Source organism: Syngnathus scovelli, chromosome 20 (genome assembly GCF_024217435.2).
Source record: "Syngnathus scovelli strain Florida chromosome 20, RoL_Ssco_1.2, whole genome shotgun sequence".
NCBI classification, from domain to species: Eukaryota; Metazoa; Chordata; class Actinopteri; order Syngnathiformes; family Syngnathidae; genus Syngnathus; species Syngnathus scovelli.
The window spans coordinates 10,981,085-11,004,094 of NC_090866.1; the positions used below are offsets into that span (position 1 = coordinate 10,981,085).

Here is a 23,010-nt window from a genome sequence, read left to right on the forward strand (position 1 = left end):
AAATTGCTGGTTCGTTCGACGCTTCAGTGGTGGTCTTGTGGTTAAAGCTTTTGCCTTGAGTTCAGGAGAACCGAGTTCGAATCTAACACATGGCTTTGTGTAAGTACATGCACATAATATATTACAAAGCAGGGCTCTTTGCCTCGGATTCTCTCGAGTCTTGCACATTATTCCGTAAAATTTCTAAATGTTACACGGAGCGGGACTCGAACCCCCCTCTCCTGTACTCCAGACCAATATTATTCCATTCAACCACTGTGGAACAGAAATTTCGGATTTCTTTTGGGTGGTCATTAAAAGCAACTAAAGGTATACGAGTGAATTGTATTTCCATGCAGCCCTTCAATGAAGAAATAAACAAATGCAATCGGGGAAAGTGCGGGGGCGGGGCAATGACATACCAGCTCTGCCGAACCCCTAGGGTTCGATCGAACCCAGGTTAAGAACCACTGGCTTAAATACAAAAATTTGATCGGGTGTGTGAGAATTGAATAAATATACTGAATAAAAAAAAATAAAAAACACAGGAATTGTTTAATACAAACGAATAGTATGTATTTATACTGACAACATGAAACAATCGGGCATAGCGTGAAAGGTGCAAAGCATGCAGACAGCGCCGCCCCTCTGGACACTTTGGCTACTGCACTGGCTAAATAACAGAGCGGCGCAAAGGATGTCGAGTCGCAAAGCTTGAACGGAGGCAACTAGTCGTTTGTTGACGTTTCGGCCACTTTGAAATTTGAAGGCGCTGAGTCTCCCTCTTTGCTCTTTTCGCCGCATCCACCACCTGCCCCCAGGGAGGATGCCCCCCCCCGACGTTTTCAGGGCCAGGGTCTCTCCTGCTTTCATGTCGTGGCAAGCGCTGGGGTCTCGCCCATGACGCGCAACGTTGTCTTCGAAAGACATCGACGCTACGTTAACTTGGGAGTCCAGTTGCCTCCATTCAACCTTTGCGGACGACCCGGAAGATGGACTTTATTTCTTGGTGGGGTCGCGCACTCGCCCCATCAGGAGCAGGCCGCCGCTGCTCTGATGGTAGACCAAAAAGAGGAACGGTCGGTTGATGGTCAGTCGAGGGGGAGGAGTGGAGAAGACGCTGGCTCCGCCTCCTAAGGTGGCTCCTTGGCTGCCCTCATCTATCGTGGCGACGGCTTTGTGAAGAACCTGCGGACGGCGGGCATTAGGAGTCTGCCACGTTAGGACCCAGACGGGATGGCATCCTCACCTGGGACAATTTGAGGCCCGGAGCGGCCCCCAGCTTGCTGAGGTCGGCGTCATCCTGGAAGATTTGGACCATGTCCAGAGAGCCCAGGACGTCCTTCAGAGAGTAGGATCGATCCAAGAAGAAGCGTGGTAACTGCACCTCCAGCTTCCTGTCGGGCGAACGTGAAGAAGACATTAGTGGCAGCACTTTGAGCAGCTGTGAGTGAAGATAACTCACGTCTTCTTGAGCTGCCGGATCCAGGCCCGGATCTTCTCCTCGGTGACTGCCTCCTCCACCGAGCCGATGTCCACGTCTTGGTCGGGCAGCACCACCAAGGCGGCCGTCCCGTCCGTCATGGGCAGCTTGAGCACGCCGGCTTTGAGCGAGCGGTCGTACGCCAGGTAGTATTTGTCGGCCCGGAACATCATGGGGACCATCACCACGTGGTAGTTGTCCACGTAGAAGCGTTCCTCCTGAGTGACGCTGGCGTTGAACGCTTGGCTGAATTGGGCTGCGTGGGGGAGAAGTGAGCATGTCGACTTTTGAAATGTTTTCCGATGATCCAAATGAAACATTTGCAAACATCTATTTTGGAAAACAAGCGTTCATTTTTCTGACCTTGGTAGGAGGCGGCGGTGGCGAGGAGCAACTTTGCCTGGGGGTCTACATCGGCAACTGCGTCCTGAACCTCATCACCGATCTGCTGGCGGACCCACACGTTGATGGCGTCGGCAGCGTCCCGCGGCGGGTCAAAGGCCACGCTCTTCACCTCGCCGCTGTAGTTGCTTTGCAGAAAGTCGGTGAACGACGGGGACGCCTGCGCGCTGGGGTCGGCGAACACGGCCACGCCCTGCTTCAGGTAGAGGCCGCTCGTCAACGTCGACAGCACATCTGAGGACGAGGGAGGGGACAGATAAACATGGCGGGCACCCCCTGCGAGTCTGAATGTGGACAACAACCTGGAATGTTTTGAGGGTCCAATCCGGTGAGTCCGAGCGCCGCCAGCAGCTGCTCTTGCGTTGTACCGCCGGTACCGCCGAGCAGCGCCGCCAGGCCGCGCCACACCGACAACGTCGACACCAAAACGTTGTCGTCGGTGCGGCTCGCCAGCGCCTGGTACAAACGCGTTGAAAAGACAAAGTTCCTGTCCATCACGTCCCGAACCGCTCCGTCGGTGGCGGCTTGACAGTTGAGCGGAACCGCCAGGACAAGAACCGCCAATGCGGTCAGAGGAACAGACGACATCGTGCTGCCTAAATAAACAAACAAACAAACAAACAAACATTAAGCAACGAGTACGTTGGAACGTACTAGCCAGTCAAAAATATTTTTACTCCGCATATTGGCAGCTCTGTACTGAGCAGGCTTCCATCTCGGTGTTTGTTTATTCTTAATGACGTCATTGCAGTGGATTCATCTTGACCTTTTGCTCCCAATGTATAATCATCGTGCACATAGAATCGAACGGATGATGCCATCGATTGACCGTTATCCGATAACATAGCTACCGGAAGTCACTAACGAAACGAGCAACACACCTTGGAGAAGGTTCTTCTGCTTCTTGATCTTGTAGCAATAAACGGCCCACGCCCACTGTGAAGCTGTCCAGTTGATTGTCCGTCCGGTTGTTTGTCCCTCAAAAACTGCGTATCATTGTCAAGTGAGCGCTCACCAGAAATAGCCACGTCTTCCTGCGGGCCCTTCAAAATAAGCGCCCAGCGGAACCTCTCAATTGTAAGACAGACTTAAACGATACTTTTTAAATTTTAACACTAGAGGGAGCTATTGTTCTACTACTACTGTTGATTAAGGCAGTTGCTCCACCAATAAAGGACAAAACTAGACAAAGAAGAAAAAGGAGCAAAAGTTAGAAATGAGCATCACTACTTCCTTTAGTATTTGCAAACGTCCAGTCAGTAATCAGCAACTGAGACGTCAACTCTTGATAAAAGTACAGCTCAATTGTATTTGTGATATATAAAGATGGCAAACATCAGCTGTGCGTCTCGTCGGCGGCCTCCAGTCCTCGGACGCCCTCCCTCCACACTGCGGCGTCCCGCCCGGCTCGGGCCAGGTGAGGTGCGAACACCACATCCAACCTGCGGAGGGCGCTGCCCTGCTCGCCCTTGGTCACCGTGCCCTGAAGACGCCGCATCATCAATCGAACCATCACCTGGTTGGCCCACGCCAAGCCCAAGGCCGGGCACACGCTCGAGGAAGAAGGACTGACGGAAACAAGCAAATGGATGAGTGCACCTGAAAGACATCCACGTCGGTAGCTAGCTTGTATGCTACAAAATGTGACTTCACCCCATAAATTCTTCTGAGTTGTTGAAGATGTCGGTCACCTGCAAGGCACGTTTGTTTGCCGTTAATGCCAAGAACGTGCGCATGTGTGCGTGTGGACGTTACCTGGTTGATGCAGAGCACAGCAGAATCAAACTGGTGGCAAAGGTGGCGCAGCATGGACGAGAGCATCAGCAGCTGTTTGTTTCTCTCCGGCCAATCGGCGAGCCCGAACTCGGACCTGAAGAGCGACGCCACCGAATCCACAACCACAAAGCGGACCAGGCGGCGAGCCAGCAGAAGCCGGACGCGACGCTTCAGGCACGATTGCAGCGACGCCTGAAGACAGACAAACAAAAGTGGGGCACATCATCACGTGGCAGCGTTCCACCAATCAGGATAAGACAAGGGGGACACCCACCAAATCGGCAGCATGCTCGATGTAAACTCGATCGCCGAAGCGAAGGCTGCTGGTCACGTCCGGGGGGACGTCAGTACGAAGATGCGGTTGTTCTCGGATCAGCTGCTGCAGACGTCTGCTGGGGAAAACGTCTTCTGTGCACACAAACACAGCTCCTACAAGCACGCACATTTGGAACAGTAGTTATTTTCTACACCAAATATTCTGCTCCGGCCCGATTGAGGTCAAATTGTCGCCTCTGAACGCAACTGACCCGAGTCCAGCCCGCCATGACAGACCGGGTACTGCACTGAGAGACAGAGCTGCAGAGCCAGCTGGGTCTTCCCGACGCCACTCTGTCCAGATAGCTCAGTGATGGCCCCTACGGGAAGGCCGCCTCTCAGCAGCCCGTCCAACACGGGGCAGCCCAGGCTCAGTCTGTGCCCGGACTCGTCCGCCACGAGAACTGCGCATGCAAACGCTCGGGTGGGTCAGCGAGTCGAGTTGGGGACGAGGCCGGATGTCACCTGGTAGCGGGCGGCGGGGCCTGCAGAGCAGAGCGGCGGCTGTTAGTAGCCGCCGGACATCTGAGGCCGACAGGGAGGTGAGTCTCTGCAGGTCTGGACCTGACATGCACAGCGCGTCTCTGACAGATCGGACGCCAGCTGGAAGGGAAGCAGCAGAACCAACAAGTCAGTTGGGTAGAGTCCTACCACACTAGCTACAAAGTAGGACTGGTTGCTAGACGTCCAATCCATAACTAATTGAATTTCAAATGAATCGACAACTATTTTGAAAATCCATCCATTGTTACGTAACATGACCACTTGTTTTAAAATTTCACATGATAACATGAAGTTGGTGCCGTTGGAGCCAAAACTTGTGTCATGTAAAGCGATTCATCTTTTAATGTAGGAAACCTGACGCACGAATTCTCAAAGATAACTTCATCGAAAAATGTGCTCACCTTTGTGGAGGGCGCTGATGATCCTGGGGTGAAGCTCCAGCTGCCGCCATGACATCATGTCCCTCTTTACCAATTATAGGTTTGCCATTATTTTCGACTGCTCCCCAAGTTTATGAAATTGTCACTTTTAGCTGTGTCCAAATTCGCGGGCTGCGTCCTCCCTGGCTACTTCGAAGGCTAGATCCTCGCAGCCCCGGAAGCTCCGCCTTCCTAGACCGCATAAGCCGTGGTGAATTTAGACAGGCTCCGTACAAATTCATAGGCAGCGTCCTTCGAAGCGTGACGCTGCATGAAAATGACGTCATTTCCGGCGCGACAAGACCGCACCATTGAAACGGAAACTGAAACGAGTAGGAGCAAGATGGCGGCGATGTCGACAGCTATGAGGCGCTTTGAGCAAAATCTTTCCTCACAAACTCAACATGTTCCAGACTGGACCGACAAGGAAGTCAGCACCGGGGTCGGTATCTCTCATGGCTACCGAATGAATCCTAAGCTTATCCCATGCTTGTGGAGGATACTTTAATTCCGTACAACGGCTGGATGAGACAGCAAATGTGGAGTAGCTAACAATGCTACAAGCAGAGTGGAACGAACAGGAAAACTCCTTTCTATAGATTTTCTTAAGCTTCTTCACTTCAACCTATTAAATTATTACCATATGGCAGGTATATTAATCTTATTTGCGTTTAGGGGATACATACACCCTCTTTCAGGCGGGGGTTACTAGTGTTTGGTGTTTAAACAGCAGAATAATATAGTGTTATATATATATATGTTCCTTGTTTGGCATGCACAAACTTGGTGCTTCTGTACATTTTCTATTTGTGGTCATTTTTTTAAAATAAACTTTTGTGTTCTGAGTATATTGTCATTTGCTTTTGTGTGACAGACCACCATCATGGCGGTGGAGTTTGACGGCGGAGTGGTCATCGGCGCCGACTCCCGTACCACCACCGGGTGACTATCTTGTTTTTTTGTTTGGTGTGCATGCGCTCGCTCTCGACAAATTGTCAACTGTGTCCATCTGTGTCATTTGTCAGAGCGTACATCGCCAACAGAGTGACGGACAAACTGACGCCCATCCACGACCGCATCTTCTGCTGCAGGTTGGCTCACGCTGCTTCCTCTTCAAAGCTCCGCCCCTCCTCCTAGTTTTTTTTTCCTTTCTCTTGATGTGTGTCTTTGTGTTATAGATCTGGATCAGCCGCAGACACTCAGGCCATCGCTGATATGGTCACCTACCAGCTGGGTTTCCACAGGTCGGTAACGCTGCTGCTTCCCATGTAGCATCGAGCGGTCGGATGACTAGCCTAGCACTTTCACGTTGACTGACCGGAAGTCACGACTCCTTGCTCCCGCCCCCAGCATCGAGCTAGACGAGCCCCCCTTGGTGGAGACGGCCGCCAACCTGTTCCGAGCCAGCTGCTATCGCTACAGAGAGGATCTGAGCGCCGGCATCCTGGTGGCTGGTTGGGACCGCAGGAAGGGCGGACAGGTAACACTGACTGCTCCAATGGTAAAGAAGAAGAGTTTCTCCTGGTGACATGCGTGTGCGTGTCAGGTGTATTGCGTTCCGATCGGCGGGATGCTGGTGAGGCAGGCCGTGTCGGTGGGCGGCAGCGGTAGCTCGTACATTTACGGCTTCATGGACTCCAACTACAAGGTTGGACTCAACAAGGAGCAATGTGAGGAGATGACCGCTACAGGTATGCTCCCCCCAAATCCATAAATGAACAATTTGGAAGATCCCCAGCATGCTAAAGGCGTGTGTTTTTTTGTCCGCCAGCGTTGGCGCTGGCCATGGAGCGAGACGGCTCCAGCGGCGGCGTCATCCGGATGGCCACCATTTCCGAGGAGGGCGTGGAACGACGTGTCATCCTGGGAAACCAGCTGCCCAAGTTCTACACCCACTGAATGCACATGCATGCATACACATGTTAATTTTGGTAATAAAACGTTGATTGTGCTGTCAGTGTTGCGTTTTCTTGAGGAGGGTGGGGCGTGTGACACCTACACCTTGACATGCAAGTTCAACCGACTGGGGAGTTTGTTTTATGAGCAGTGGCATACATATTTTTGATATTTTTATTTTTATTATGCTGATTTCTAAATATCTTTTTTACCATCCATCCACTGCTTGGCGACCAGTCCCTTGTGTACATTGTTTGTCTATATGCACACAATATTGGCTGGCGACCAGTCCAGTGTCCTTTGATGAATCTCAGCCTAATGAGGGCTAACAAACTTGTTCCAACATGAAGGAAGGGATGGAACACCAGCTGACAGGTATACCATGGAAATGACTCACCTGGGTGACGTCAAAGAGATGGGCGGGGCCAAGGTCTGGTTTCTCTTCCTGTTTGCGAGCAGGTGCCAGAAACCGGAAAGGTAAAGGGCATGACGGTTGCCACTCGAATTTCGCATTTCAGACGGAAGTGGAACATGTCACCGTGGTTTCGCTTCCGCTTCTTCTTCCTCCTCTTTTTCTTCGCGGCGCGTCCTCACGGCGGCCATGCGGACTCGGGCTGCGCGGACACTTTCCGAGCCGGCCACGAGGACTTTGTGGTTGACGTAGAGGACGCCGTGAAGGAGGGCGCGGTTCTCTTAGCCGTCGTGCACGCGCTCTCTATGCCTGAGTGTCGAGACGTCTGCTGCGCGCTCACGCGATGCAACTTCGCCCAAGCGGATGCCAACCTGACGTGCGCGCTCTTCGACTGCGCGCCCAGAAACAAGTTCGTGTGCCGCTTCGTCCCCCGGCGCGGGTATCGAAGTGTCATCAGGGACTTCGAATTTCGGAAATACCTGCAAGGCCCACTGGAGACAGGTGGGTAGGAATGCTTGGATGCAACTTTTGTCTGGTTTTGCTCACTTTGTCAGTTTTGCTCCAAAAATCCATAGATGAACCGGCGCCACCCATTGCCATCACGGGTCAGGACGTCGTGGTGCAACCCGGCGCCACCGTCACGCTGGACGGCATCCAGAGTTTGGCCATTGGTGACGCCCACCTCAAACGCCACGTCTGGACGCTTCAGAACGGCGACCCTGGCGTCGTCATGGAGGTGACCTTGTGTGGGGGGGCGGGCATAGGGTGGCCAAGGATTCCGGAACGTCATCGTGTGCCTTCCCGTTGCAGAAGACGGCGTTGCCCGAGCAGGTGCAAGTGTCCAACCTGAAGGCGGGACTCTACAACTTCCGCCTCACAGTCACCGACTCCAACGAGCGCTCCCACCACGCCGACGTCCAAGTCCTCGTCCTGAGTCCCGAGTTGTCCACCAGTGAGTGCTCGCTGGGATTGTGAACTTTCACAACCTTTCCGGTGGTGACGTTGTCGCGTCTTGCGTTTGAGGTTACTGCTTGGCGAAGGCCAAAGTGGGGCCGTGTCGCGCCGCCTTTCCTCGTTGGCGTTACAACGCCGCCGAGCGCCAATGTCAGCAGTTCATCTTCGGAGGATGTAAAGGGAACCTCAACAACTTTCTCACCCAAGACGAGTGTGTCATGGCCTGCGACGGAGTCGACGGTAACGCATTTATACACACCGCCAGGTAGTCTGGCATTCGTACACAATCGCACACATCCAGTAAAGTGCCGTGCTTGATCCCTGCAGCGGCGTCATCAGAGCTCCAGCGCATCGCTCTGCCGGCTGGTGGTCAGTGTCTCAATGCACCTCTTCACATCTCGTGGACGCCATGTTGAGTGTGCGCGTGTCTGTTCAGAGGTGTGCGGTTCTCCGTGTCTTCCCGACCAGCTGAGTTGCGGCGGCCTCTGTTGCCTGGACACCAGTTTGGAGTGTGACGGGGTCACTCAATGCAGCAACTCCGCCGACGAGAAGCAATGCGGCAAAAGTAACGCGCACACACTCATCTAGATATATGCACGCACTGACCCGGGTGGTCCTGCTCTTCTTCTTTAGTCAACGAGACGTTCTCTCGTCTTCTGGAGATCGACATCAACCAGAGGAAAGGTGAGACCGATGCGTGTGTGTTTGTAAGTGTTAGCATGCAGCTAAAAAAGCTACATGGCCCCGCCCCCAGCACGCTGCACAGAGCCCCCCCAAACGGGCCCGTGCCGCGCCAGCCTCACGCGCTGGTATTACGACCCGCTCAGCACCCAGTGCCAGCGCTTCACTTACGGCGGTTGCCATGGAAACGAAAACAACTTTGCCGAGGAGACTCAATGCGACGCATCATGCCACGGCGTCACAGGTATGCACGTCCGAGCACACACGCACCCACACGATGCTGATATCACCTTCCTTCGTAGAGCACGACGTGTTTGCCAAAGGGATGTTTGAACGCTTTGAGGACCCGGACGAGGAAAAGGAAGAAAGCGGCTCGGGTAAGTTGGACCATCTTGACCCCGAGGGGGACAGGATCAGGTTCTGACGTAACTGCGCCGGCAGGTTCCGTGGCGGTGGCGGTGATCTTGACGGTGGCCATTTTGGTGTTGCTGGCCGTCCTGGGCTACTGCTTCCTGAAGAAACGCAAGGAGCGCTCGGTTGCCCGCACGGAGGCCGTAGTCGCCCGACAGGTGCGGGCGTCGGAGCAGGACACGCTCGTGTATAACAGCACCACCGAACCTTTGGAAACCCCTCGACAACAGCTGGCCAATACGGACAAAATTTGACATCCTGACACCCTTCGGTTGATGAGCTCGAGGCGGGGGGAGGAGTCAGTGACCAGGCCAAAAAGGAAGGTAAAGCACCAAGTGAGTTTTGCCAGATTGGTCCGCTCAGCGTCCGGGGTGTGTCTCTCATTCTATTGTCCAGTGACAAGCTTTCATTCAGGTTGTGCATGGCGAGCTGCTTTGCTCGACGCATTTTCAATCGTTGATGGATGCCAGTGAGACTGCTCAAGCCGTGCTTAAAGCAGTGACAAAATGTTTTAATTCAAATGTAATAAAATTAACACAAATAAATGCCGTTTGATATATCTGGTGGCACAAGTGCAATGAAGAGGATTCAAATAAAAATTGTGCTCTTTTAAGTTTCACACTATTGTTTGTTGTTATTCTTAAGTCACAAGAACTCACCATTTATAAGGTCAAACCAGATTGTATTGTAAGGTTGTGTCGCCCTCTAGTGGCGAGCGTGTTGAGTGCATTTTAAACAATCTTCAGAACTTTTGAAATGTGCGCATGCGCCCGTGAACGGGCGGTGGCGCTTGAAGTCTGTCCTTCGACGTGACCAAATCTAAGCAGGGCGACTTTGACGATTTGGACTTTCTTCTTTTGGGACCTCCGTCAAGGTGAGTTCCAAACACACACTTTGTCTTCTAATTGATTTAAAGCAACAATATGACAAAAGAAAATCGTCGGTGACTGCTGTCAGTCAACACGGAAGTCAGGAAGTGTTGGAACTCTTGTTGCTTTGTGTCAACAAAAGTTGAACAAAGCTTCAAGCTAGAAGTTGTCACTCAAAAGTTTCCAAAAAGTGTGTCTGCACACTCAAGAAGAAATAACTTTGAAACATGTCTAACAGTGAAAATCTCCTTATCTTGATTTCTAATGACGTCACCAAACTGGTTTCCTGAGTTGACTTGATGACGAGATAAAAGTCTGTGTGCCACCGTCGCTGTTTCCATGGTAACACGTTCTGTTAACATGGCAACCGGATCTCACTGACCGGTGGGCGTGGCCAAAACATTTCTAGACTTTTGTACCCACGTTTTGCTCAAAATCACTGTCGTACCTGTGTGTGCAGGTGTGTGACCTGAAGGACGCCAGAAGTCATCTGCTGACACCCGCATGCTGCAAGGTGAGTTGTGTTGCTGTTGATGGTGAAGTTGTGTTCTGAAGTGACCTTCGCTAATGTTGCTCTTGAACTTGTGTCACTATTAACATTGTGTGATAAATGTTTCGGTGTTGTTATTGTTGTTGTGGGGCGGCGAAGGCGGCCGCTGGCATTCGTGACAATACACAATGGAAGCTAGTGTCACTCTCTGTCACTCTTCCAGTCTCTGCTGATGACGCTGTGATGTGCTGACACGGACTTGCGTCCATTCTTGAAGGTGAGTTTCAAATGTAGCACAACAAAAGAAGCTTTGCGGGTAATTTGCTGCTTGGACTGCCCTGGCAAACGGCAGGGCAAAGCAGATTTGCCGGGAAGCGCTCGTCCGGCAGGCGGCGTTTCGAGACTCGCCACGATTTAATTGGATCAGCCACAGGCTGCCACTTAGTCTTGCATCTGCTTTCCGTTGGCCTCTCCGACCGCCCTGAAGGTAAGAAAAGCAACAAATGTTGCCGTACCGCTCCATAAGTCCTTCGCTCTTGACGTGTTGCGTGTGTGACGTGTGTGTGTGCGTGTCCACGGCGTGCCGTTCACGCAGCTGCGTCATGTCTAAAGATTGAAAGATGCTGGTTGAAGCTTTCGGGCGCAAATCCTGGCTCACTGGGCTGAAGTGGCTGTTTATCAAGCATTTTTGATTGTTGCACTTCTGCTGATTGGCTGTTTGTGGGAGGGAGAACATCTTGGATGGGACATGAGCAGACTCAGTCGCCATGGAAACCACTAAGTGGCTTACCTCACGCAAAGCTACTTTCTGCAGAGGACGCGCGCAACAGCGCCCCTCAGTGGTGTGGAGGGGCGGTGGCAGCAATCAACGCATCATGGCGCTGACATACCTGGACCGCGTGGTCTACGAGATCATCGAGACCGAGAGGACGTACGTGAGCGATCTGCGGATGATCGTGGAGGTGAGATTGGATTTTTGAAGGCCATGAAGTTTGCAAGCAGTTCCCCACAATGTTCCGTCCCACCAGGACTACCTGGCGCACATCATCGACCAGGCGGACCTGAGCATCCGCCCGGAGCAGGTCGGCTTCCTCTTCGGGAACATCGAGGACATTTACGAGTTCAACAGGTGAGGAACGAACAAATGTTGGCCGACTCGCAGCATTTGTCGGTTGATGACGCCTTTCTGGTTGCGTTTGTCTGTCAGCGAGCTGCTTCAGGATCTGGACCTGTGCCAGCGTGACGCCGTGGCGCTGGCCCGGTGCTTTGTGATGAAGGTGAGGCGGCACTGGCATGTTTTCTTTCGCCTCCATGACGAGCATGTGGTGGATTTACTTTCAGAGCGACTCCTTCGACATCTACTCTCAGTACTGCACCAACTACCCAAAGTAAGACCTGCGTCCGGGCCCACGTTCACCTTTGCCCCGGCCGGCTCTGACCCGTCCATCGGCTCGTTGCAGCTCGGTGGCGGCGCTGACCGACTGCATGCAGGACAAAAGTCTGGCCGTCTTCTTCTGCGACCGCCAGGCCGCCTTGAAGCGGCCGCTGCCTCTGGGTTCCTACCTGCTCAAACCCGTTCAGAGGATCCTCAAGTACCACCTGCTGCTTCAGGTGATGACACTCACACACGCCGAATGCTGATGAAGGGGAGATTTTGAACCTTTGAACCTCAAGATTTTTTTTTTTCAGGAAATCGCCAAGCACTTTGACCCCGAAGAGGAAGGCTACGAGGTGGTGGAGGAGGCCATCATCACCATGACGGGCGTGGCCTGGTACATCAACGACATGAAGCGCAAACACGAGCACGCCGTCAGACTGCAGGTCAGGTTCCCACGGGGGGGTCACTTTGTCCCGGCCGGCGTGACGCTCGTGCTTTTTTTGCAGGAGGTGCAGTCGCTCCTGCTGAACTGGAAAGGCCCGGACCTGACCACGTACGGCGAGCTGGTCCTGGAGGGAACCTTCAAGGTCCTCCGGGCCAAAACCGAGCGCACGGTCTACCTGTTGGAGCGCGTGCTGCTCATCACCAAACGGCGCGGCGAGCACTTTGTCTACAAGTCGCACATCTCGGTGAGACGCCGTCTGGCTCGCGAAGCCCCGCCCCTTAATTAGCCGCCATGGAAACGAGCTGCCTTGTTGTTGTCGCGTCAGTGCGCCACGTTGATGCTGATCGAGAGCACCAAAGACAGTTTGAGCTTCAGCGTGACTCACTACAAACAACCCAAGCAACCGCTCACCTTGCAGGTCAGCCGGCGCCGTTAGCGGGTTTCATCCCATCACATGACCCACCGACCACCTCTCAACCTTTTTCTTAGGCCAAGTCTGTGGACGAGAAGATGATGTGGGCCCAGCATATCAAACGCATCATTCTGGAAAACCACCACGCCATCATCCCGCAGAAGGTCAGCACCGCCTTCACTTTGGCGCTTGCGAGTCGAGCGTAAACAAAAGTTCTTCTCCCGTTGCGTGTTGCAGGCCAAAGACACCATCTTGAATTCCAGATGTGAGTTGAGCTGGAACCAGGTTTGACTTCTAAAGTGTGCATATGGAGATAACGTGGTGGATGTCGCCCCCTGCAGACCCTCGCCGGTATCGTCCTGACAGGCTCAAGAAAGCTTCGTCCTGTTCATCAGACGAGTTTCCGCATCTGCCCTCAGGAGATCAACACACGAACACACAAGTGGGTGTGGTTTCCAAGGTAAGAAATTTAAATTGTTGAGGAGATGGTTCACATGCTAGTTGAGAGCTTCTGGAGCTTTCTGGAACTTTTTTTTTTTTTTTACTTATTGGGTCATGTGACTTGTCAAAGGAGACTGATAGAAGCGACGTTTCCTTCAATGATTCCAACGAGGAAAGCGGCCTGGGAGAAGACGAGGAGCCCGGAGGACCCGAAGCAGCTTCTCAGCAGGTCAGTTCAAGTCCACGCGAGTTAGTGTGGCAAAAAAAACCAAGTCTTTCCTTTGAAGATGTCCACAGAACCTCTGGAGTCGCGGCCATTGTCTGAGCGAGAGGAGCTGAAACCCGCCCAACTCCTCCTGCGTGCAAAAGGCTCGCCGTCCACGACTCCAGAGTCGCAATCCAAACCCGGAAGCAGCGGAGAATCCTCCGAAGACGAGGACGGCGAGAAAGAAGCGGACAGAAACGGGAGCATCCTTCCTCCGTCCGTTTTAGATAAAGCGGGCGCCATCGCTCAGCACTTCAGCAGCATTAAGCGAGGCGCCCCGCCCGTGGACGATGTCGGCTCCCCGGGGGCGTCGCCACGGTTACTTGTCACCGGTCGCCTCAGTTTCAACGGAAGACTCGCCGGACGCTCTTCGCCACTCAACAGCGTCTCCTCGGATCTGAGCGACACCGACCGGATGCTCTTGTCTCCGCGAGGCGACGAGGAAAGAGGAAACCTGGGAAGGCGAGACTCCATCCTCTCCAGCCGCGACCAACTTCTCATCGGGAAGATCAAGACTTACTACGAGAACGCCGAGAACCAGGACGCCGGCTTCAGCCTCCGGCGCAGGGAGAGTCTGACTTACATCCCGGCAGGCGTGGTCAAAACCTCCATCCACCGCCTGAACAGCATCCCTCGCCGGGCGGACCCTTTGCCCCCATCTGTGGAGACATGGCGGTCACAGTCGCTAAAAGGTCACATGGTCTACACTGAGTCTGTTGGTCCAATGGTCACTCAGAAAAACGCAAATTCGACAGATTCCGGGGTCGTCGCCAATGAGTTCTCCAGGTCCGGACCGGACGGGCAACAGAACGCAGAGGATGAAGAGTTCCGACCTTCTAGTGAAATGCTCCAAGTCTGGCAGGTGATGGAGCAGCAGCTCGATGGGACTTCCGGCCATGCTCGATTTAAAGCGGAAGGAGCCAAACTGGATCCGGATGCCCTTTCTCAGGAGGCCTCCCTGACTTCACCCCTCAACAAAGCCAACAGCATGAGCTCCGCGGGAAGTCCGACCGTTCTCGGAGCTCAGCTTCCTCGAGGCGAGAATCTGCCGGACGACAAAGTGGACAGCAAGGTCCGCAATCTCGCTCGTCGGTACAGCCAGCGGATCAAAACGGTTAAACCGCCCGACAGACAGCGAAGTTGCGGAAATCTAATGGGCAAGACTTTGACGTGTGTGCTGGAGGAAGAACCGCGCAGCGGTAAGAATACAATGAAGAAATATGTTTTAGCATCTTAGCCTCATTGGTTGAATGTGTGCTCTTCATTGTTTGCCAGGTCCCAATCCAAATCTGGAGCCGGTGCTAGCACAGAGTCCCGAGCCCAATCCAGCTAGGATTCGCTCCCACAGTCCCGCTGGCGCTCTGCAGGCCACCGAAGGCTTTAACTGGCCCGATGTGCGAGAACTTAGGTCAAAGTACTCGGACTGGAGCGGTTCCGCCACGGTGGGCCGGAGTTCCTCCATCCCGGAGCAGATGTTTGCTGTCCGGTCAAGGTCAGGTTCCTCGACTGACGGGGCCCCGCCTCGTCGGTCCTACCCCACCTGGACCACTGGCCGCCTTAGACACCGCAACGCCATCCACAGAGGTCGTGCCCTGGACCCTTGGATGACTGGAGACCTTGCACACGAAACCCGAGAGCAGCGGGCAGCTAACGGCGTCAGTGACCCCGTCACGGCCCCGACACCACAAGAAAAGCTAACCGGGAAGCCGCAGCATTCACCGGAACCAGAAGCTGGTGAGACAATCGACGACGACGACGCTTACGTGGAGATCCGATCGCCGACGAGTCGGGAGAAAATCTCCATTCTGGCCGTCATGGACCGCTGCCGAGCCTACCAGGAGTCGGACGAGTACAAACAGAGAAGCCAACCTGCCAAGTCTCAAGACAGCTTCAAGTCCACTGGAGAGCATTTCCAAACCGCCGGAGACCACCTTAAAACTCCGCCGTCCGGACAACAGAACTTAGTGAAAAATCTCAGGGAAAAGTTCCAGAAGCTCAACCCCTAAATCCACTCCAGCAGAAAATTCAGATGGAATATTGAACGCCATATCCGACTCGTGTAGTAGATTGTCCATGTCCTCGTATACTCTTAGTCTTCTCTAGGTAGATGTAGATGTACTGTGAACAAAGACCAACAGAGCCCTGTTTCCATGGAAACGGCAAACACATACATTAACGCCATTTAAGGTCATCACTTTTATTTTCTTATGCAAATTTTTATACTGATAGATTCACCACATTAGATTAGTTTGAGTAATATTTAAAGGTTATAACGTTATCATGGCTATTTTTGGTCAACTTTTGACAAATAAAACTGACTTCGCTTCCACGAGTGTCTTACGCGCAAATGACGTCATTCAACCTCCGGCGCCGCTTGTCTGTCAAAATAAAGGTCACGTGAGCTAAAAAGCTCAAGGTGCACGCGCGCGTGTCCTGCAGCAGGTTAAAGATGCGCCGGAAATCAGCAAGCCTTCACAATAAAACGTTTTTGCATCGGCGCAATCTGTAACACGTAAAAGCCGAAAGTACACATTTATTTCACATGGGAAATATTTGTTTAAAATTGATTGACTTTATCTCCGACGCATACGTCCGTTGAATCGAAACAAAAAGACGTGATTAGTTTTATTGTGAAGGCCACTGGCTGTTTGTTCCTGCGTGAAGCTTCCACATTGCGTCTTGACACAGCGCGACTGGTGGCGTCTGCTGCTGCTCCCAATATTGTGCGATAGGAGGCGCGACAGATGCCACGGCGGCGTCATCATCATCATCATCATCACCGTCCTCCTCTTCATCATCAGCACCTTCCATACCTAAACACTCGCGGTTTCGTCCCGGAAGAGGAGACGAAGGTCTTCTTTGCTGAGCATCCTGTCAATCCGAGGTGAGAGCGGCTGGGCCGGGCCGGGCCGGGGCGTGGAGGAGGGGGGGACGGCACGGGAGGGGCCCTGCCTGCCTGCCTGTATGCATGCATGCCTGCCTGCCTGGCTGCCTGTCAGCTGTCTTTCTGCTCGACTCGGATCAGCTTCTCGTCACTGTCACTTTGACGACTACTGCGCCATGCAGGTTGTCTCTTGAAGCACACATGCGTCCTGTGGGTGTGGCAATGTGGAGCTGATGTTGCCGCTGCCGCTGCTGCCGCTGCTACTGCTGTTCCCTTCCAGAATGCGTCGCGCCTGACAAGATGAGCGTGACTTCGTGGTTCCTGGTGAGCAGCTCCGGCACACGTCACCGCCTCCCCAAGGAGATGATTTTCGTGGGCCGGGAGGACTGTGAGCTCATGCTGCAGGTGAGTCGGCCATTCCTGATTGTGATGATGATGATGGTGATGATGATGGTGTTGGTTTTCCTGTAGTCTCGCAGCGTGGACAAGCAGCACGCCGTTATCAACTACAACAGCACTACGGACCAACACCTGGTGAAGGACTTGGGCAGCTTGAACGGGGTGAGTAGGTCTCTCTGGATGTTAGACCACCACCGTGATGTCACAGCTGACTTTTGATTCCGGTGGGTTTCTCTCAGACGTTCGTCAACGACCTGAGGATTCCCGACCAGACATACATGACCTTGAAAGTGTCCGACATCCTACGCTTTGGATATGATATCCTTCGCATGATATTTGTCCAAAGCAATATTATGGCTCTTTTTTTTTCCTTAACCTGCTTGCACATTCTCACGTCTACGTTCTGGAGAAAAGTCAACACAAAGTCCCTGAAGAGGCTCTGAAGGTCAGTACGGCAGAGGTGCAGCTTTTGTTTACTAATGTGTAAAGGAAATTGGTAGATTTAGATAAGCTGAAAGTCGTTACTGAGTATGAGCGCCCTCTGTTGTTACAGCATGAGAAGTACACCAGCCAACTGCAGATCAGCCTGAAGGCGTCTAAGGGCAAGAAGGCGGAGTTAGAAAAGAACCCCAGTAACAAGAATTTAACACAAGGTAAAATTAGTCACGCAATAAGCTGATGTATGTGTTTGTCATATCGGCGCTTGGGCTCGCTCGCAGAAGTTCCGGCTCCACGGCCCACGCCGCTGTACGGGCAGCCATCTTGGTGGGGAGAGGAGGATTGCGGGAGTCGGGCGGATGGCAGATATGAACCTCAGAAGGAAGACCCTCACAGGGACCACCCTCGTCCAGGTAATAAAAAAGAATGAATTTGACTACACCAGTTGGGTCCCTCTTCCACTTTTTTGCTCAGAAGCGGCAAGAGAAGTTCTGCCCGTGGATTCGGATTTCCCCGGGTGCCTTTCCAGTCCTCAAAAGAAGAGCGTATTCCCGCCGTACCAGCGCGAGTCCAGCTACTTTGAAATTCCCACCAAGGACTTGCAGCTCGCCAAGGCCGTCGAGGCGGAGCTACAAGAGATCCCCACCAAGGACACGCCCCCCGCCGAGACCCCTCCCGCCGTCCAGAGCCACGCCTCCTTCACCATCGAGTTTGACGATTGCACGCCGGGCAAGATCAAAATCAAAGACCACGTGACCAAGTTCTCCTCCCGCCACAGAAAGACTCCACCCCCTGCCAAGGCGGCGGATGTGATGTCATCGCAGAGCAAAGTGGCCGATTGGCTGGTTCACAGCGATGTTAGCATGATGAGGAAGCGACCCACCTGCGATGACGTTTACAGCACCAAGAGCGACCTCGCCATTAACATCAAGTCGCTGAAAGGTGACCAGGACACGCCCACACGCAAAAGCCAATCAGCACGCTGAAAGTCACACAATTATTTTAATAGCTTTAGCCCTTGAATCGACGTACATTAGCATTAGCTTAGCATTGGATTGCTTGCTTGAGCACATCAGTGGTCAATGGTGCTTCCTGTTTGCAGGTCATCACCATGACGACGGAACTCAGAGCGACTCCGAGGACCCGGGGACCAAAGGACGGAGGAGTAAATCCCAGCACTGCGAAACCTGGGTTCAGCCCGACGCCACCACCCCGGCTACCCCCGTCGCACCGGAGAGCCCCCCTCGGCCCAGATCCCCCGTCACGGACCCATCTAAGCAGGGCGCCCCGGAGCGCCTGATCCAGCAGGCCTTTGTCATCGAGTTCTTTGACGACAACCCTCGCAAGAAGCGCTCGCAGTCCTTCACTCACAACCCTGCCCACGCTGACTCCTACTCCGCCCTCAAGACCAAACTGGAGCGGCGCAAAGGCGGCGAGCGTCCAGCATCCGTTCACGGCAACGTGGCCCCGACCCAGCAGGTCACGGTGCCGCTCAAAGGTCCCGGTGGCCACGCGCTACCGCAGAGATCCAGCTCGCTAAAGCGGGAACAGGCAGACGCGGAAACCTCTCGCTCGACTTCGGCCATCTTTGTTCGTCCTTTCGGCAGCGTGGGAAAGAAGTCCAAACTGGCTCAAGACTTTGCTCAGGAGTTTGCCGCGGAGTTCCTGAAGGATTCTCGTCCGGACTACATCCCTACCAAAGAGCAAATCCCGCCCCCGCCCATGTCAGCGCCACCGGTGATGGTGGCGCCTCCTCCGTCGCTGGAACCTTCAGCCTTGTCCGTGACGGCTCCGCCTCCTTCCCATCCTCCGCCGCCGCCGCCGCCCCTGAGTTTTCCCGGAGGAGACCCCAAAGGATGCCAAAGGCTGCTGAGGAACGAGGAGGAAGACAGCGTGAGCGAGGCCGGCACCTACACCATCGACACCGAGGCTCACGACCAGGAAGTGGAAGACGCTCGCAACATGATCGACCAGGTGACCTCGTCTTTTCTCCTGACTCGCCGTGACATTTTCTTCACAACCTGTCAACATCTCCGGCAGGTATTCGGAGTCCTGGACTCTCCGGAGTACGCTGGGCTGAGCCCGGGAACGCCGAGGCCCGTCATAGACGAATGCCAGGATGAGCATGCTAACGTCGCTAGCTGTTGCATGATGTTGCATGACTTTGGTCTGGCTGCTCGCAGTTCCTCCGCAGCAGGCTCCTTACAGGTAAACGCCAGCACGCTATCAACCTGTAGATGTTTTCCAGATGACACGAAAACGTTCCTCTCCTCCCGTTAGGCTCCAGAAGGATCACAGTGGGTTTCCCGTTGGGCCAGCCTAGCAGACAGCTGTGCTGCGCATGGTTCTACACCACCTCAAGAAGGTGCTTTTTCATTTTTGTTTGCACGTTCCTTGACTTGATGACGTTCATGTTTGACATCTTTCTAGACTCGCACGTGGCAGTCCAGCCTAGCGAAGGTCGCAGCCACGAGCACTCCGAGTCAGAGTCCAGCCACAGCTCCAGGACCAGAAGGCTTCTGCCTCAGGTTCCCCCGGACAAAGCGGACGGTGCCCTACCCAGCCTCCTCGTACGTCACGAAGACCAAGACAGAGCTCCTCGTTCTCCTCGACAGCAACGGGACTCCACTCATTGGCTGTCCGTTGGGGAGGAGGTGGATCCAGACAGCCTGAGTGATGTCAGCCAGTTGGAGGACGGACCTATTTCCAAACAAGGAAAGGGCCATCAAGCTGCTTTGAAATCTTCTGCTCCATGCAAGGGTTCCCAGAAATCCTCCACCAAATCCACCATCTTCTACATCGGCTCAGAAGAAAATTCAAGCAAACCTGAAGCAGCTCGATTCTCAGCCCACTTTCAGAAGAGCCCAGACACCAAAACTCCCCCGACCACCGTCCTGATCCGACACCTGGGCAGCCACGAGCCGCGACGGGGAACCATCAAACCAAACAGCTCGGCACCAAACCTCCAAACGCAGAACAAAGATTGCGTCCCGACAAAAGACAACTCGTCCCTCGTTCGGCAAGAGAGTTTCACCAAGGGGCCCAGTGAAAATGTCCAAGTCAAGAAGCTTCCTCACATTTCCAGTCACCCGTCCATCAGAGACTTGGAGGACAGGACGGAGAAGCTTCTGGACGGGGAGTCTTTCCTCCTGGACGCCGCCAAGTTCCCGTCATCCGGTTCAGGACAAAGCTCCAAGAAAGGCGGCTCGTCCAGCCACGTGGACGATTCCTTTTCCGGAGAGTCCGACGTGGACACGGCGAGCACCGTGAGCCAGGTGAGCAGCAAGAACTTGTCGGTCACTTCCGCTTCTAAAAAACGTCCCAACGCGAGTCTCCAAAAGGACAAGACGCCCTCCATTCAGCAGAAGGGACGCCAGCTCTCGGCTCGCGAGCGACTTTCCGAGAAACGCCGACACCAGGCCGGCGTTCCTGCGCCTGCGAACAAGGCGGAGGCCACCAAGCGCTTTCAGATGCGCCGCAGCGCCGGCAGTCGCGGCTCATTGGATCTCGCCTCTGAGGTCCAGCAGGCGTCCGGAACCCCATTTTCTGATCAAGAAACCAGTCGCGGTAAAAAGATGGTCCCGGACAACGCGAAGACACCAAACGTTCAAGTTCTGACTCGCTCAAACAGCTTGTCCGCACCGCGTCCCACGCGAGCGTCCATGTTGCGTCGAGCCCGCCTGGGAGAAGCTTCGGATAACGAAGGCGCCGAAACCGACCGGGCCTCCCAAACCTCTGACCACGGCGGGAAAGCCGTGCCAGAAACGAAGAAACTATCCAGGCTGGACATCTTGGCGCTGCCCAGGAAAAGGACGGGTTCTTTCACGACTCCCAGCGACAACGAGACCTCGTCCTCGGCCGGACGCTCCGCTTTCTCCAACCGTAACGTCGATCCGGTCCTCGCCGCCAGGAAGTCCTCGCAGGGCGACGGCCGACAAACCGCCAGCAGAGCTCCGGGGAAGACTACGCTGACCCGTACCCGCTCCAGTGGAGCCAAGTACCCCAACAGCGGTGAGTGCTACGTCGGACTTGGAGAAGCAGAATTTCCCAGTTTTGACTTTTGTCAACATTCGCAGGTGTCCATCCCAAGCACAAAAACTCCGACTTTTCTTCTTCATCGGACGAAGACTACAAAACTAGCGCTAACGCTACCAAGGCTAAACGCGCCGCACAGCCTCCTCGGAGCAACAAGACGGCCGCCAGCCGCTCCAAGTCCGTCTCCCTGGAGACGGAGGACGAGGACCGGAGCGACCCGTACCAGAACTGGTCCACGCACAGCGCCGAGATCGCCAAGTAAGCCGACGTGTACCATACGCCGATCGGTCCTTCTTTAAATCATTTTTGTTATCTGCAGGCTCAGTCACGACTTAGCTAAAGACTTAGCCATCTTAGCCCGAGAAATCCACGACGTCGCCGGAGACGGTGACTGCCCCGCCGCCGCTACTGTCGCTGCCATTCCCGGCGACGTGCTCGACACGACAGCCTCCGCCGAGGAGGTGGGCGCAAAACCACACCAACCACCGAGCGATGATTTGGTCCGGAACCTTGCCGGCTCCCGACTGGATGCAAACATGAATCGAGCCCAGTGGGACTGTGGCGAGGTCGCTCTTTACTTCCTCTCAGGCCACGCCTACTTTGCTTCTAACCATTCACTGATTGGTTGATTGATCGATCAAGTGATTGATTGATTGATTAATTGATCGATTGCCGTTGCAGGACACGCAGCAGCTGAGTCCGCTGCGGCATCTGTCGCACGCCATCAGTGACAACACGGATCAGCTGGCCGCCAAGCTCAAGTGAGCCACGTCCTCCTTCCGCCGCTCTTCCCTTCTGAGCAGACATTTTGACAAGCGGGCTGCTGGTGTTTGTGTTCAGGCTGATGTTCCAGAACAAAGAGGACGTGTGGGAGGAGATTGACAAGAAGATCAAGGCGGACGGAGAACCTCCGGTCTTGGAGACGTCCAATCAGGTGGCGTTGGTATTCAAACGAATGATTTTCTGAGAAGGGTGCTAATATTAGCGTCTGTGGCAGGAGATCTCGACCATCGTCACGGAACTCAGAAGAGTCCAAAGGCAGCTGGAAGGTAAGCAATGCAAATGACATTTCTCCACGAGCATTGTACTGATTGCTCGTTCATGCGTCCGCAGTCATCAACTGGGTCGTGGATCCACCCGGGAGTCTTCAGCCGGCCGAACAAAATCCTCGGCCCGCCTCCAAGGAAAAGAAAGGCCGCGGCGGCAGCGGCGACAGCAAACAAAACGGCATGGCTCAGAAAACGCGCCGTCACGTGCTGTGAAAAATGCCGTGTTCCTAATATTGCGCACAATCCTGTTCATCCAAAAGTAGCAAGAGGAATGTTCTGGCGACGGGGTCCTCCGCGCCCCCTTGTGTCTTTGTGTGGAAGTACGCCGATTGTATCTGTGGTGGTGAGCCATCGTTTATTTGAAGTGACAAAAAAACGCTTTCGTTTACAAAAAAAATAAATAAACGCTTTCTCATTTGGTGTCAATGTTGTCGCTACGGTGACATCCACGCTTTGTTAGCGGGGACTTGGCATCCATCCGGGCCACGCCCCCTAGTTGCCCATGGCTACGCTCGCTCACGTGATGTGCCGCTTGAATGCTGTGACGTCAGAATGAAATTAAAAGAATGTTCTTCAATGTCATTTATTAGAATTAAAAAGGAAAAAAAAATCACGTGTGCCACGTCTTCTTGAAAAATTGTTCCTTAAGCCGTTTTTTTTTTCTCTACTTTTG

General features: G+C 53.8%; 6 protein-coding genes across 13 annotated transcripts; 4 read left to right on the forward strand and 2 right to left on the reverse strand.

The window, feature by feature from the left end:
* Positions 1–530: 530 nt before the first annotated feature.
* Positions 531–2,923, reverse strand: LOC125990499 (plasma serine protease inhibitor). The gene is made up of 6 exons (XM_049757771.2): positions 2,746–2,923; positions 2,167–2,460; positions 1,826–2,098; positions 1,445–1,718; positions 1,229–1,376; positions 531–1,167 (listed from the first exon to the last, which is right to left on the reverse strand). The coding sequence occupies exons 2-6, from the start codon at positions 2,450–2,452 to the stop codon at positions 979–981; spliced, it is 1,170 nt and encodes a 389-aa protein (XP_049613728.1). The 5' UTR covers positions 2,453–2,460; positions 2,746–2,923; the 3' UTR covers positions 531–978.
* A 151-nt stretch (positions 2,924–3,074) lies between these two features.
* Positions 3,075–5,062, reverse strand: xrcc3 (X-ray repair complementing defective repair in Chinese hamster cells 3). Its single transcript, XM_049757775.2, has 7 exons — positions 4,861–5,062; positions 4,421–4,558; positions 4,168–4,359; positions 3,915–4,069; positions 3,620–3,832; positions 3,518–3,555; positions 3,075–3,432 (listed from the first exon to the last, which is right to left on the reverse strand). Exons 1-7 carry the CDS (start codon positions 4,916–4,918, stop codon positions 3,201–3,203), a joined length of 1,026 nt encoding a protein of 341 aa, XP_049613732.1. The 5' UTR covers positions 4,919–5,062; the 3' UTR covers positions 3,075–3,200.
* A 91-nt stretch (positions 5,063–5,153) lies between these two features.
* psmb6 (proteasome 20S subunit beta 6) lies at positions 5,154–6,835 on the forward strand. Its single transcript, XM_049757784.1, has 7 exons — positions 5,154–5,320; positions 5,753–5,820; positions 5,904–5,969; positions 6,057–6,122; positions 6,229–6,358; positions 6,425–6,569; positions 6,650–6,835. Exons 1-7 carry the CDS (start codon positions 5,156–5,158, stop codon positions 6,775–6,777), a joined length of 768 nt encoding a protein of 255 aa, XP_049613741.1. The 5' UTR covers positions 5,154–5,155; the 3' UTR covers positions 6,778–6,835.
* Positions 6,836–7,212: 377 nt separating this feature from the next.
* On the forward strand, positions 7,213–9,851 carry LOC125990494 (kunitz-type protease inhibitor 1). The gene is made up of 10 exons (XM_049757762.2): positions 7,213–7,687; positions 7,762–7,922; positions 7,997–8,138; positions 8,210–8,380; positions 8,468–8,509; positions 8,577–8,705; positions 8,774–8,824; positions 8,895–9,065; positions 9,124–9,198; positions 9,263–9,851. Exons 1-10 carry the CDS (start codon positions 7,261–7,263, stop codon positions 9,484–9,486), a joined length of 1,593 nt encoding a protein of 530 aa, XP_049613719.1. The 5' UTR covers positions 7,213–7,260; the 3' UTR covers positions 9,487–9,851.
* A 126-nt stretch (positions 9,852–9,977) lies between these two features.
* Positions 9,978–15,861, forward strand: LOC125990481 (pleckstrin homology domain-containing family G member 3). Of its 5 annotated transcripts, none has more exons than XM_068649279.1 (18): positions 9,978–10,106; positions 10,562–10,615; positions 10,751–10,868; positions 10,944–11,078; positions 11,406–11,553; positions 11,620–11,720; positions 11,799–11,868; positions 11,933–11,979; positions 12,052–12,202; positions 12,281–12,412; positions 12,476–12,658; positions 12,740–12,832; positions 12,904–12,990; positions 13,064–13,091; positions 13,168–13,286; positions 13,398–13,496; positions 13,555–14,731; positions 14,808–15,861. In XM_068649279.1, the coding sequence occupies exons 5-18, from the start codon at positions 11,467–11,469 to the stop codon at positions 15,536–15,538; spliced, it is 3,105 nt and encodes a 1,034-aa protein (XP_068505380.1). In that variant the 5' UTR covers positions 9,978–10,106; positions 10,562–10,615; positions 10,751–10,868; positions 10,944–11,078; positions 11,406–11,466; the 3' UTR covers positions 15,539–15,861. The 5 variants fall into 5 exon arrangements, with proteins under 5 accessions (XP_068505380.1, XP_049613703.1, XP_068505381.1 ...); XM_049757746.2 differs by having other exon boundaries at positions 10,815–10,868; XM_068649280.1 differs by lacking the exon at positions 10,944–11,078.
* Positions 15,862–15,997: 136 nt separating this feature from the next.
* cep170bb (centrosomal protein 170Bb) lies at positions 15,998–22,958 on the forward strand. Of its 4 annotated transcripts, none has more exons than XM_049757736.2 (18): positions 15,998–16,416; positions 16,599–16,821; positions 16,888–16,977; positions 17,055–17,133; positions 17,202–17,260; positions 17,369–17,468; positions 17,535–17,666; positions 17,728–18,195; positions 18,356–19,227; positions 19,294–19,461; positions 19,534–19,618; positions 19,684–21,264; positions 21,330–21,546; positions 21,608–21,854; positions 21,970–22,049; positions 22,129–22,222; positions 22,286–22,337; positions 22,402–22,958. In XM_049757736.2, the coding sequence occupies exons 2-18, from the start codon at positions 16,717–16,719 to the stop codon at positions 22,548–22,550; spliced, it is 4,578 nt and encodes a 1,525-aa protein (XP_049613693.1). In that variant the 5' UTR covers positions 15,998–16,416; positions 16,599–16,716; the 3' UTR covers positions 22,551–22,958. The 4 variants fall into 4 exon arrangements, with proteins under 4 accessions (XP_049613693.1, XP_049613695.1, XP_049613694.1 ...); XM_049757738.2 differs by having other exon boundaries at positions 21,608–21,749; XM_049757737.2 differs by having other exon boundaries at positions 16,697–16,821.
* Positions 22,959–23,010: the final 52 nt, after the last annotated feature.